This window comes from Dryobates pubescens, chromosome 15 (assembly GCF_014839835.1).
Source record: "Dryobates pubescens isolate bDryPub1 chromosome 15, bDryPub1.pri, whole genome shotgun sequence".
NCBI classification, from domain to species: domain Eukaryota; kingdom Metazoa; phylum Chordata; class Aves; order Piciformes; family Picidae; genus Dryobates; species Dryobates pubescens.
The window spans coordinates 10,637,924-10,652,061 of NC_071626.1; the positions used below are offsets into that span (position 1 = coordinate 10,637,924).

At 40.6% G+C, this 14,138-nt stretch overlaps 1 protein-coding gene across 1 annotated transcript in view; it reads left to right on the forward strand.

Moving 5' to 3' along the window:
- The window catches only part of LARGE1 (LARGE xylosyl- and glucuronyltransferase 1), a 287,244-nt gene that overhangs the window by 146,594 nt on the left and 126,512 nt on the right, over positions 1-14,138 (forward strand). The window contains exon 6 of the mRNA XM_009896150.2: positions 4,333-4,456. Coding sequence (XP_009894452.1) covers positions 4,333-4,456 — 124 coding nt within the window. The remainder of the gene's footprint in view (positions 1-4,332; positions 4,457-14,138) is intronic.

The following is a 14,138-nucleotide window of genomic DNA, read 5'->3' on the forward strand; positions in this document are numbered from 1 at the left end:
ACAGGACCTCAGCAATTCTGAAAATGAGAGCATTCATTTCAGCTCCTATATTTAGGCCAAAGAACTTATATTTAAGCATCCATGCTTGACAATCTTGGCCAGAATCTCTTTTCACTCACTTTTGAGTAAAGCAATTTAGGAAAAGAAGTGTGTGCTCATTAGATATGTTTTACTTTGTCAGATAATTCTCTGATCTTAAGATAAGTGGAAATAATTTAATAACTGAAGATTGCAGTTTTCTAAATAGTGGTTAAAACATTGCATTTCCACTTGATGGGGAATAGCCATATTTTGAAATGGCATTCTTCCACGTTAAGACATTAGCACGTCAGCGTTTCCCATGTAGCAAAAACTCTGCAAAGCTGTAGTTGCTAAAAATTCAGATGATTATTTCTGGACCTTGGGAGAAATTCTCTGGCTGTTTCAATCCCTGCTGCTGTAGTGAGGAATCTGGAAGTCCTGAGGCTCAGTGTTCAAATGCTGCTCATTCTGAAACCCAGGAAAATACAGACCTTGACTTCCAAGAATGCAAATTCACATGAATACCAGGGATTTTTCCAAACCTGTTTTATCATAAGACAAGTTTATCAAAATTGCCATATATTGACCTAAGTTATTCCATAGTTTCACACACTGTGTCACCATTTACACCATAGTGCTTTCTAGCAGTGTAAGATACAACCAACCTCTACTCTGTGATATTTTTGCTCTCTTGACGTGCACAGTAAAAATTCTATTGAATAAGATATGCATTAAAAAGAAACACAATACATGGCTGTGCTTTGAGGTGGATAGAGAATTTAAAGGAAGTTCACCTTGAATTTAGAGTGAGAGAAGAGGAGGTTTATGTTATCTACCTCACGTTTGGATTGAAAAACATATGAGGTGTGCGCTGGTCTTCACTTTCTCAGAGGCTCAATTCCAGGTTCCCTTCAACCCAGGAAAGATGTCTTGCATGAAGTCCAGAGGTTTAAGGAATTAGAAAGAATCTTTTGGGTCATCTTCTTAACTCCCCTGCTATTGCAGGATGCCACAGCATTGAAATTCCTTTCACAACTTGATCTACCTCCAGACAGAAAGACATCAGAGCATCATGTTTTTCCAGTTTCATGCTACTCAACTTCTGCTAGCAAACTTCAGTATCTTTAGCTGTTCTTTAAAATTCTGTGAAGGCTATGCCACCCTTCCTTGCTACCCAACTGAGGGACTGTCAAGCCTCCCTCTGGAACACTCAGCTGTCTCCTTCTGCCCTTCCCAGACTTTTTAAACAGTGGCTACTAAATGCTTGTGAAGGGTGGCTCTCCATCTGACTATCCCTTAACTTATCACAGAGGCAGTTTTGATTTCAGTTTTATTTTTAAACCTCACATCCCAGAATATTTCTGTCCTAAAAGAAGACCAGTCTGAAGAATGGAATAACTTTCACTGACACCAAATGGTACAGCAAAATATCTCAGTCTAATGAAACATAGCTTTCAGCAAAATCTGTCAGTTTCCTATCCTGATTATCACCCCTCATTCTTACAGCAAGTGACTCAATCATGTGATGACAACCCTTTCTCATATCTCTTGAGGAAGGTTTCTCAACTTCCATCTCTTTTGTGTCTTTTACAGTGGATGTTAGTTGATCTTTAAGCTTCTGCATTTGTTTCATAAATGCTTTGAAACAATCTGTATCTTCTAGGCTCTACATATTGAAGACCTCAGAAGAGATAAAAGATGTCATCTGCATGTATACTAGCGCTGTTACCTTCAGAAGGTCTTCCGTGTTTGAGCCTGTGCTCTGTTGGCTTCTAGCACTGTGCTAAACCTCACATTTCACATAACTAAAATCTCATCTGGAGTAAAATTTTCTGTGGCTGGTGCACATATAGTTGTAGATGTCAGCAGGTCACTATTCTGTTTGGTGGATATATTTTTGTAAGTGATAATCTCCTGCTTTGCCTCTGACACATGCTTTCCTTCCAGCTGAATCTTTACCATGAGGCTAACGACTTGAAAGGGATTTCTGTGTAGGAGTACAACTACTACATTTTTCTTTTTCCCAGTAGGAGCTAAGCTAAAGAAAATGTCACTCACTTGTTCCCATTTAAGTTTCATACGCTCTGGGTCATTCAGATAAGTACAAACTGCTACAGACCATCTGAGTATCTTTCTATCAGTTTTTTTTCTTTTCAACTAGTGTGTTTCATCCTGAAATATTTTATATCAGTTCCATTTAATTAAATGATGATTTGAAAGAAGATGTAGTTTTCTTGGTTTTAACTGATTTCTCACTCTTTGTATTTTACTTTGCAATTTATAGATAAATGAAAAAAAAGATGGAAAGGAAAGGATAGAACAGAATAGAATTAACCAGGTTGGAAGATACCTCAGAGATCATCAAGTCCAACCTATCTTCCAACACTATCTAATCAAATAAACCATGGCACCAAGCACCCCACCAAGTCTCTTCCTAAACACCTCCAGTGATGGTCACTCCACCTGGGCAGCCCATTCCAATGGCCAATCACTCTTTCTGTGAAGAACTTCTTCCTAACATCCAGCCTAAACCTCCCCTGGTGCAGCTTGAGACTGTGTCCTCTTGTTCTGGTGCTGGTGACCATCTCCCACTTGGCTACAACCTCCCTTCAGGTAGTTGTAGACAGCAGTAAGGTCTCCCCTGAGCCTCCTCTTCTCCAGGCTAAGCAACCCCAGCTCCCTCAGTCTCTCCTCATAAGGCTTGTGTTCCAAACCCCTCCCCAGTTTTGTTGCCCTTCTCTGGACACGTTCCAGCAAGTCAACATCTTTCCTAAACTGAGGGGCCCAGAACTGGACACAGGACTCAAGGTGTGGCCTAAAAGAAATCCCTAAAGAACACCAGCTGGGAAACAGCCATACTGGATACCAGATTCAGCCTCTGCTAAGCAGAGGGACCTGTGTGCAATGTGTATCTTGACATTCAACACCTATCTGCCTTAAGATACTGCTTTGCCCATACCCAAGGCCACAGGTGTTGCACTTTGTTTCTCTTGGCCTTTTCTCTGTCAATGAAATGTGTTTCCTGATCACTGATTTTTCCTGATTTTTTTTTCTTGGCAAGGTGCCTGGTTACTGCAAAATCTGCATGAGCCAGGATGTCCTCTTCTCTCCTGCTGAGCTGGTGAAGCAAATATAATTGCTGTGATCCCTTTAGCTTGGTAATGGGACAGTCAGTGGCTGGCAGCCTGTGCCAGTCCACCTCCTCTCCTGACTCCAGAGCAAGATGGAGATTAAAAGACCTTTCTCTTTATGGAAAGCATGTTGTGGTTTAGTGTTTTGGACTAATGAAGATCAGCTGTGAGTTTATTCTGCCATCGTGATTATCTCATATCATAGAATGCATTGAGTTGGAAGGGACCTTTAAAGGTCATCTCATCCAGCCTCCCTGCAGTGGCCAGGGACATCTTCAAATAGATGAAGTTGCTCAGAGCCCCATCCAGCTTGGCCTTGAATGTTTCCAGACATGGAGCTTGTACCATCTTTCTGGGAAAGCTCTTCCAATGTTTCAGCACCCTCATTGTAAAAAATTTCTTCCTTCTATCTAGATTAGATCTTTTTACATGTAAAGCATTTATTCTGTGTCCTGTTGCAGCAAGCGCTGCTAAAAAGCTTGCCCTCATCTTTCTTATATTATAGGCCCCCTCTAGGTAGTGAAAGGCCAAGATAAGGTCTCCCTGGAGCCTTCTCTTCTCCAGGCTGAACAACTCCAACTTTCTCAGTCTTCCTTCACAGGAGAGGTGTTCCATCACGCTGATAATTTTCGCTTGAAACTTCTAATTTTCAGTTCCCATAGGATACCTGTTGATACCCCAAGTTTACTTGGTAGAAAAAAAATAATGTAAACTAAATGGTCCTGGAATTTTCACCCCATTGAGATGATTATTTTTTAACCTTCTCTTCTAGCTCCTCATCTCCACAGACAACTGTTCTTACCACAGAGATAAAATACCAGGTTGACCTAAGAATTGAAAGCAATCACTTTCACAGCTCAAGTCCCCAAAGGGGTATTAACTTGGTGTTCTTTTAAGGACCAGTTCTTTAGCTGTTAGAATCATCACATTACACGTAAATGAAAGGAGCTGTGATTATTTACAACCACTCAGAAATTGATCCAGCATTTCTGTTACTGCTGTATTTACTCAAATTGTGTCTTAGCATTTTGTTCACAGAGCAGAACTCCATGGAACATTCTGAACACTTTACACTGAGAGCTTAGACATAGATGAAGCTTTGTTAAGTTCAGATGCTGTCCTTTTAAAATAGGAATGAGAAATATTTGATCTAATGTATTTCTCTCCTTTCTGATACCAGACGAAACCCACTCCACTTCCACCTCATCGCAGATTCAATTGCCAAACAGATCCTGGCGACTCTGTTCCAGACTTGGATGGTCCCCGCTGTGCGCATAGACTTCTATGACGCGGATGAGCTCAAGGTAAAGAAAGACAAACACAAATGTTTCTCATAGACTTCTGCCTTCATGTCACCCTTTTTTTAATGAATGTATTTAGTAATTTATGGGAGAACTCCTGGCTAGAATGTTCTCCCTGGCTAAAACTAATTCTGACCCACATGATTGTAACCCCAGTTACACTTAACTAGAAGATACCAAATGGCTAAAATCAGCGCAGTTTCTTCCCTGGTGGACTATAGTATTTAGCAGCTTACAATTTTACTTGCTGTCAACAGCATTCTGGCTGCCCAGGTCTGAACTGCATCTCACCACATTGTGTTCATCAAAGGGTGTTTCTGTCTAGTAGCAATGGTGGAATTTTAAGGATCTTGTTCAACAAACCCAAGTCTGTTATTGGGAAACACTCAGCTTCCCTACGCTCCTCAGCAGAGGTGTGTAACACTGTAAGGACACACACTCTGACAAGGTATCAATATTACATTTTTTAATAGCTACCTTTTTTATTTGAATATTCTATCAAAATGAATGAATATGGAGAAAGGAGAGGTCCAAGGGGAAAAATAAAATCGCATACCAAAAGCATTGATTAATTATCTTTTCGTAGTTATGAAGTTCAAATTAGATCACACAGGCACAGCATTGAGTTTGAGCTGCATGGGTTTTAGCTGGGGAGGTAGAGTGAAATATTCAGATTTCAGCAGTTAGTGCTGGTGGCAATAATTGTATAATTCATTAGATTGTTCTGAACAGCACCTTGAAACGAGGCAAAAACAAAATGTAGCAAATTGCTGTGCTAATTATGGGGTAAATTCAAAGCACACCATGGTGTAGAATCTCGAGTACAAAAAACTTGTAGAAAGAGATGGAAAAGGGAAAAAAATGATCCTTGAGAAAAATACTTTGTTTCTAGCTAGGTTTATTGTTTTATTAGTCCTTCTGTGTGAAGCTGTAAGCTGTTATTAACCTAATTAGCTAGAGATCTCCCTTCTGTTCTTTACAGCTTCATAGGAAGGAGGACGTTTGTTCTTGTAAATCTTGTACGTGTCTATATTACATGTGCTTTTCTGCAAATTGTAGGATTTTACAGTGCTTAATTAGACTCTCAGCTAAGCAAGACAGACCTCTTAGTGTTTTCCTTGAGGTCATTTGGGTATGATCCAATCTAGTTAAGTAAATAATAACCAAGAGAGCTTACTTCAGTGATCCCCAACTTGCTAATGTATTAGGCATAACACTGTGCATGTATAAGAGTAAAGTCTTGGTTTGTGCTTCCCTCTTCACATGGCTTTAATTTTTATTTGGCTGTTGACCTAAAGCAGCATTGGAGTGGTTTTAATGGAACCCTTAGGCTTTAGGTTAGGGACCGCTTTCTTAATGGATGCAGGTATTGTTGCATAAATACATCTTTCCAAGTCTGCCACTCTGGCTCAGAGTTCATCATGCTGCATACCACAAATTTTCCTGATTTCAGTAGCCCAAAACCACAGTATAAAGTAGTTCCCAGCATAGCTCAAAGTGAGAGACACTGCCAAATAACAGAAGAATTGTGAATTTAATATAAAGATTTTAAAACCCAGGTATGATTCTGGCTCATATCCAGATTATTCTGCAAGTTTTAGGAAAGAGGACAGAGGAGCTGTTTACAGACAGTTGTAGGAGCTCATCTCATTTGTTTCCTACATAGCCACTAGAGAGGATTCAATAATTTTGGGTTCATGTATTTCACCTGTACTCTTGGGAGCTGAGTTATGCTGTCCAGTGTTAGGAAGACAGAAGTGGTACTGGAATGTTTACTAGAAAGTCTGTCTTTCTCTGAAGTGATCTATGAATCCAGTGTTATTGTATACACCGTGTTTCAGTTTTAATGACCCTCCACAGTTCTCTTAAAACCTGCAATCAATGCCAATTTCTAACATTTTTAAAGGCTTTAGACTGAACAATAGCTTGAGAATTTTCTGCTTAGCTTTCATTCACCAATGTTTCATTGGTTTAGAACTCATTTTAGCTGCTACAGAAAACATTTAATTTCATTTTTACCCCCTTCAGATGTGTATGAGCTTCCAGTTTATTACAGCTAATGCAGCAAGAGCTAGCATGTTAGCTTAAGTCCTGGGAAAAGTCCTGCTTCCGCTCCTCTTCCCACTCAAACAGTGGAAGGGAGCACATAAAGTGAGATCCTCCATAAATAGTATGGATGTTTGGTTGGGTTTTGTGTTTTGTTGGGTTTCTTTGGGGTTTTTTTTGGTTGTTGTTTGTTTTCAAGCAGCTATTTAGAAGTCAGGCAACAGTTTCCACTAGAGGATTAAATGTTTCTTAACATATCTTGCAGTTCTTAAAATATTTGCTGTTTAGAATGAGAGCAACCAATGTCCTGAAGGAGGTTGAAGAAAACAAGGCTCTGTAGCCAGAGTTGTTTTCTCTTGGGTTTTAGAGAACTGAGCTCTTCACTGCAGGTACCACTTACTATCCCAGAACTTTTAGGACCATCAAACCAATATATCTACTTGGTTTGCTGCTGACAGTTAAGCATGGCAGATGTTCCTTTTAAAATTTAGAGAAGACTTATTTTTGAGTTTGCAAGATGACATAGCTGTTCACCCTGCACCACATTCAGTCTCTTCGTAGAGGTGGGTGCTGCTGAACTAACAGCAGGAAAGAATGGCCAGGGAGAGGTCTACCTTTGCTTGAGCACCTGGTAGGGGGTGGGGTGGAAGAGAAGATTTGGCTGTGGAGCTGAGCCAAGATAACAGCACTTCTGGGAAAAGGCACAGCTGAAATGGGATCTTGCTGGATATACTTCTTTTAAACAGCTAGTTTGATGATTTTAACAGCCAGCTCTACTAAGACATTTGTAATCTCCCCCAGCATAACCTGGCCTGTCTCTTCACTGCCTTACCAGTAGCCACAAGGGAGATCTGTGCCTAAAACCTCTCCCTCAACTTCGTATGGTGAGCTGCACTGCCAGTGCAACTCTCTCCTGTTAACTAAACTTGCTACATGCAGTTTAGCAATAAGCATCCTTGAAGTGTGGGCAGCCGATAATACAGTGTTGGTAACTGAGCTGTTCCATAGCTGCAGACTTCATTCTTGTTCTACACAATATACCCCATACATAATTCATCCAAATTAATGTGGTCATATATGGCTGTGACTGCAAACTGGAAACTTAGCTGGCGATACACATTCACTTTATATCCTCACATGAGTCATGTTATTCGGCTTTGGACCTAGTGCAGAAGGTGCAGCTATTACAGCAACGTGTTCCCCAAAGGAACTGGAACCTGGAAATTGTCTTCTTTGAACATTAAATTAAAGGCAAAAATATATCTGTGAAGCATTAATCTGAAAAATCTATTAGAGCTGTGGCTTGCAAATGTTAGGCTGGAGGATATTGTAGTGTTTTTTTTTCATTTCACTCTTACATGAAGAAACTGCAGAGCTAACTATGGAAGATGTGCAACATGAACACTTTACTTCTACACTTCGTTATTCAATGTGGAATCTCGTGTCAGTTCACTCACAAAGAAGTGTAGACATTGAACCCATTGTGAACTGCATTGGCCCAAAGCAGAAGGAGCAGCTGATAAAGCAGTATTGTATGTGTGATGTGTGGAATACAAATGAGGTGGGTTTGTTTTCCCAGATGTTGCCTGACAGTCTGCTGACAACATCAGGTGAACTGAGGGAAACAGAAGGTAGCATGAGCAGTTGCCGGCTCAGAAGCAGAAGGTAGAATGAGCAGCTGTCTGCTCTGCTGTGTGTAAATCTTGATGTCCCAGATAAACATAGTCTTTTCATTACTGGTAAAGCAGAAAAGTCATGTCCTTTGAAAAGTTCAGCCTATGAACATGCTGCAATTGATCTATGAACTTGAAGGTAGGGGTGGTGAATAGGTATTTGCAGTAGATAACCATTTGACCTGGATCTGAAATGAGAAAAGCTCCATAGTTTGCAGCGTGTACGGACAATATTACAGCTTTTGCTGTACCCAGAAACAATCAACCACAAATCTCACTATCTGTCCTGCCTTAGGTGATATCATGTCAGAAATGCTGATCTAGTCTGCACAATCAGTCAAGAATCAGTGATGTGATCCAAAGAACGAACCCAAGCTTGGATAATATTAGTGTGGCAGAAATATCAGCTGACTTCAGGCATTTACTTAGGCATGAGATGAGTCATTGCTTAGCCACTTCCATCTGAGCTGTGACAGCAGTTCACTGGAGTTAGCCGAAGACAATGTCCCCATAATGTTGGCTGGTTTAAAGTGTGCTGTGTTTCCAAGTGTCAGTGCAACAAATGACACCAAAAACAATGCTGTGAAATCCCTTGCTACCAGTGGAGGCAGTTCCAGTGAAGGATAACATTGGTGGGGCTGTATACATCGTGCACTGCCATATACCAACTTTGGAGCCATATTCAAGCAAATATTTCTAACAGAATTGCAAATACCACCTACTAAACATGGGAAAGAGGGGCCTGATTGACAGCTGGAAAGATGTGAGATGATACTTGATTCTTAGCTTAGCGTTACTCACTTCAACTGCAGAGGGCACCAATGACAGCAGTGTTGATAAAGGCTTGAACAGCAAAACTGGCCACTGTTGTGCTTTGTACCATTTTTCTGGTCAAGCAGTTCTAGTGGATGTTGCAGAGGCAGCCATTCATAACAATTTATTTTCACAGAACTAGTGAAAATAGTTGGTGCCTACTAACTGTCATGGATTACAAGAGGGAAATGGACATGCTGGAATGTGTCCAAAGGGCTGGAGCACCTCTCCTATGAGGACAGACTGAAAGAGTTGGGGCTGTTCAGTCTGGAGAAAAGGCTGCTCCGAGGTGACCTAATTGTGGCCTTCCAGTATCTGAAGGGGTCCTACAAGAAGACTGGGGAGGGACTTCTTAGGATATCAGGTGGTGATAGGACTAAGGGGAATGGAATGAAGCTGGAGGTGGGGAGATTCAGTCTGGACATGAGGAGGAAGTTCTTCACTGTGAGAGTGGTGAAGCCCTGGAATGGGTTGTCCAGGGAGGTGGTTGAGGCCCCATCCCTGGAGGTGTTTAAGACCAGGCTGGATGAGGCTCTGACCAGCCTGATCTAGTGTGAGGTGTCCCTGCCCATGGCGGGGGGGTTGGAACTAGATGATCCTTGTGGTCCTTTCCAACCCTGACTGATTCTATGATTATAATGGTTAGAGTATGTTTGCATTGCTCTGCATGCACATTATGTATTGTTCAAGGGCAGTGCTTGATGGTTTATCTGTTAAGTAGTTCACTTTATATCTCAGAGGCAGACACACAAAGTTATAAAGCAGATGTGCATTGCTTTCCTTCCTTTCTTTCCACCTTCATTTGCAAGACCAAATTGCTATTAATGCAATAAAGGATGTGAAACACAACGTTCATTTCCACAGCAGTACTCATTTAATTGAAGTGTTCCTACAGCACTGTGGTTTGGGTCAAATACTGTCATGTGTTTTGGTGGGCTTAAAATGCTCTTGCATTTCACCAGGCTTTTGTCTTTCTGTAAACTGGTCCTCTCTACGTGTCAGCGAACTACTAGGCACAGACTGCTCTTTCTTCCTGCCCTTTCCCATTTCCCTTTTAAAGAATGGCATTTTACAAAAAAACCATAGATGCAGATTTAAGATTTTTGAAAATCAAAGTCCATAACCAAAACAAGCTAGAGATTTTTTGTAGCTTGAGTGGCTTAGTTTTAGACTTGAATTAAAAAATTATAAATGAGATTTTATGTGTTTGCTAATGAACATACCGAATACTAGAGATGTGAAGTCTCAGGTGATAAAATGTGCTTGTGGTTGTGAGGCAGTGTTACCATGCTAAGATCAGGCTCTTTTATCCATAGTTTTCAGTACAGATTGCTGGACATTAACAGACCAGGTTTTGTAAGCCAAGATATTTTCCTTCAGACTGCTTGGGAGGAAATGAGTATCCACCAAGAAACAGATAGCAATTCAAACTCCCCAGCACAGTGGAACCTTTGTGAAGTGGTCAGAATCTATCTGTGCAGACTGAGTAGCCTAAGCAGTACTTCCTCTGCCTTCCCTTGTCCCTCTCCTGCACACACACACACACACACACAAAAAGCCATGCAACATTACAAATAATTATTAGATGTGCTTTCCTTTATTGTTCAGGCCTTTAATATGAGGGGAAAAAAGTAATTTTACATAAAATCACGCTGCATCTTAAATTTCTGCCTATTCAAAATGGTCTGTGATGAAAGAAGTGCTGTTGGAATCGATAGGGCTGGTCAGGGAAGGGTCATGGTGCCATTACTGACTTCCAGCAGTTGTCACCTGCTTAGTGACACCTACCTTTCACGAGCAGCCTCTTTGTGGAGGCAGGCAAGATGCCAGAGGTGGAATTGGTTTTTTGGTAGGGTTTTGTGGAATTTCACCTTGAACTTACAAATGTTGTCAGTTAATTTCAAATTTCTAATTGTAAGAATTTGGTGTGGTGCAAGAAAGTGCAGCAATTTCTGGGCCTGTTTCAAGGGTCCCAGTCTGTGTTTTATTGTACCGTGATTCAGCTGCACAACTGGTTCTTGCAAATTAAATCCTTATACCTGGCTTATATTTTTCTACTGTTATTATACTTTTCTACTGTTGCTGATGTTTTGGAGACCTTGGAGTTCTTTGTTAGTTTTGTAACATGTCTTTAACTATTGCGGGCTTCTCTGTAGCTCCACCTCTTCCTTGCTTCTAGGGAAAAGCAGTGCAGTCAGTACCTCCACCAGGAAGCGAAGGTAGTTGCTCTTTGTAAGATGTGCAGTGAGGAACAAGGAGCCAACTCTCTTCCACTGACATCACCCACATTTGTATTGTAGTAGCTGACTATGACATTTTAATAGCAAGCATTCCTGTTTGGCATTCAGCTTGTTAAACATCACTCCTTGCAGCAGCCTGGCTTGCACCTCCGGGGAAGGCTGTTTTAGCAGAGAATGAGGAAAAGATTAGTAACTGCACATGAGATGCTCCAAAATTTATTCAGTTTGACAAAAATTGTCCAGTGTGCCCTGGGAAAAAAAAAAAAATAAAAAAAATGTTAAAAGCATGCAGTGCCTCAAAATGCCTGCTGCAACAATTGTATGTGCTACGTATCTCCATTACAGCAACTGCTTGCTCGGAGCTTTGTCACCTAGCTGTGAGAAATGAAAGCATTTGGCAGTCCTGACCTGGACATAAAGAAATTATTTAACACTTTGATCTGCAGAAGGGGTATAGGTTGTGTATCTCCTGTACTTGTTAGGGAGAGTTAATGGTCATCTTGTGTTCCAGCACATTTTTTCTTGGCATTAACAGATAAAAAGATAGGAAGACATATAATGACTGTGGTCTTAGAGCTTAATGGCTTTTCACTTGCTCAGAAGGACACCTCCCTGTCATAGGCATTCAATTATTGATAGAAGTGACTGCTCAAGGCATTCCTATTCAGGGCTGCTATTTATGTGAGCATTTTGTAAAAATGCTTAGTGATCCTTGCTTTTAGATTTAGTAAGAACTGAAGTATATATTTTTCCAAGCTGAAAAAACAGCAAGCTGTAAAAAAAGATATCAGGCTGGAAAGACTCCAGGAATATCCTTGATTCATCACTAGGGAGTTGGAATTGTTAGAATTCATCATTTGTTAAATACTTGGTGTTGGCTTGGTTTTGAGAAACAACTGGAATTCAGTGTTTCATGGTGGTCCAGATGAGAGCTCCTTCCTGTAGAACAGTCCAGAAGGCAGCGTAGGCAGAAAGTGTTCTGAAGAATTAGGGCTGAAAAGGCAATTCTTGTGATAAAATACGATGTTCATCTTACCTCAACACATCCCTTTGTATGATATTTCTTCCCAGCCCTGGAAGTTGTAAGCCATGCTGTGCATCTGACATAGCATGAGCACTTGGTGAAGTGGTGACTCTTCTTGTAGTTCTTCTGAAACCATGTCAGTCTGAGTAAGGGCATTCAGGCTGATTTAGAGTTTGAGTACCTGCTTCAAAGGGGAGACACATAAAAAGATTATTAATTTGATGTCACCTATGCTTCTTCTGAGTCAACTTGAGATGGGAACATTTGAACCACTAAATTGTGACATTTTATTTATCTGTTACTGGAGATACCACTGTTCAGATCAAACTGTCTTAATGCTGCAAAAGTTTCATTTGTTTTTTTAGGGTAAGATGATGATGTCAAATCTCATCCTTTCAGCACTCACATCAGAAGTTTCACAAAGTGTAAGAGATATCTTTTGACACAGATGCTTCCTTTGAACACCCTTGAGGAAAATTCATTGTTATCTGAAGTATTTGACCAATATTTAGAGCTAAATCAAGAAGCTAAACTGATGTCATGAATATCAAGTTCAGTAATTCTTGCTTCAGCAGTGCCCGAGAATGTTTTTATTTTCTTCAGATTGTTAGTGTTGCATTGTAGAGAGACAACTTATCTCTTTCTAGTAACAAAGAAAAATGCTTCCCCTTACCCTGCTGGGTTCAGTTCTTCTTATACCAGCTTATTGTTAGGGCTATTTGTTCACAACTGTAATACATTTCATTCTTTATTATCTTGGTTATCCCAGCTGTATTCCTGGAGCTTTTTAGTTCTCAGGAGTTTTGATCTTATTAGAATACATACCATTAGAGAAAGGAATGCTGCTTCATGTACTTTTATTCTCTTGGAGCAATAGTTGCAATACAAGAAGTTCCCACTCATCTGGCCTCTGATCCTGCAGGATGGAAGAGGATTTGTTTTCCCATAAATTCTTTGGGGTTTTTTTCTGAAAATCATAGAATCATAGAATTGTCAGGGTTAGAAGGGACCTCAAAGATCATCTAGTTCCAACCCCCTGCCATGGGCAGGGACACCTCAACTAGATCAGGTTGCTCGGAGCCACATCCAGCCTGGCCTTAAAAATCTCCATGGATGGGGCTTCCTCCACCTCCCTGGGCAAGCTGTTCCAGTGTCTCACCATGGGGAAGAACTTCTTCCTAACATCCAATCTGAATCTACCCATTTCTATTTTTGTTCCATTCCCCCTAGTCCTATCATTACCTGACACCCTAAAAACTTAGTTCTTTTTGAGATACAGCTCTTTTTGAGACACTTACTCCACCAGCTGGATATGTGTACCACCCACTAATGGCATCTTTCTTGCTGAATTTTCATCTGTTGAAGTTTCACCATTCCAGCTCTAAAGGTAGAGACAATAAAAGCTTAGGTCTGGAGAGAGGTGATTTTACTGGTGAGATGCCAGAGAGTGGCTAGTGGTGTCCATCTGAGTAGGGAAATTAATCCTTTTTTCTTCTATGCATTTGCTGTGTTTTGACTTCACATTAGGATGTCAGAGGTCTGGTGGAATTTGTGTTCCCACATCCTTTCCACAAATCATCTTCTGCAGCTGAAGCTGTTGCATTGAAGTACATTCTTATTTGTATTGAATACAAACAGGATTCAGTCTTTCAGTCTTAAAGAATGAGAAGTTCTTCCCTCAACATTTTTGAGTTTTGGTTGGGGATTTCTTTTTGCAGGTGATAACTAGTATTTCAGACCTGCAGTGTCCTGCTAGACGTTACTTGGTTAATAATAGTCACTCCAACTGTTCTACGACTTTATCATCCTTTAAAAAGGACTTGCACAGAATCCAGTAGGAATAAAAATTCCACTTCAGGTACATTTTTGTCACTGAGCTGAGGCTATTG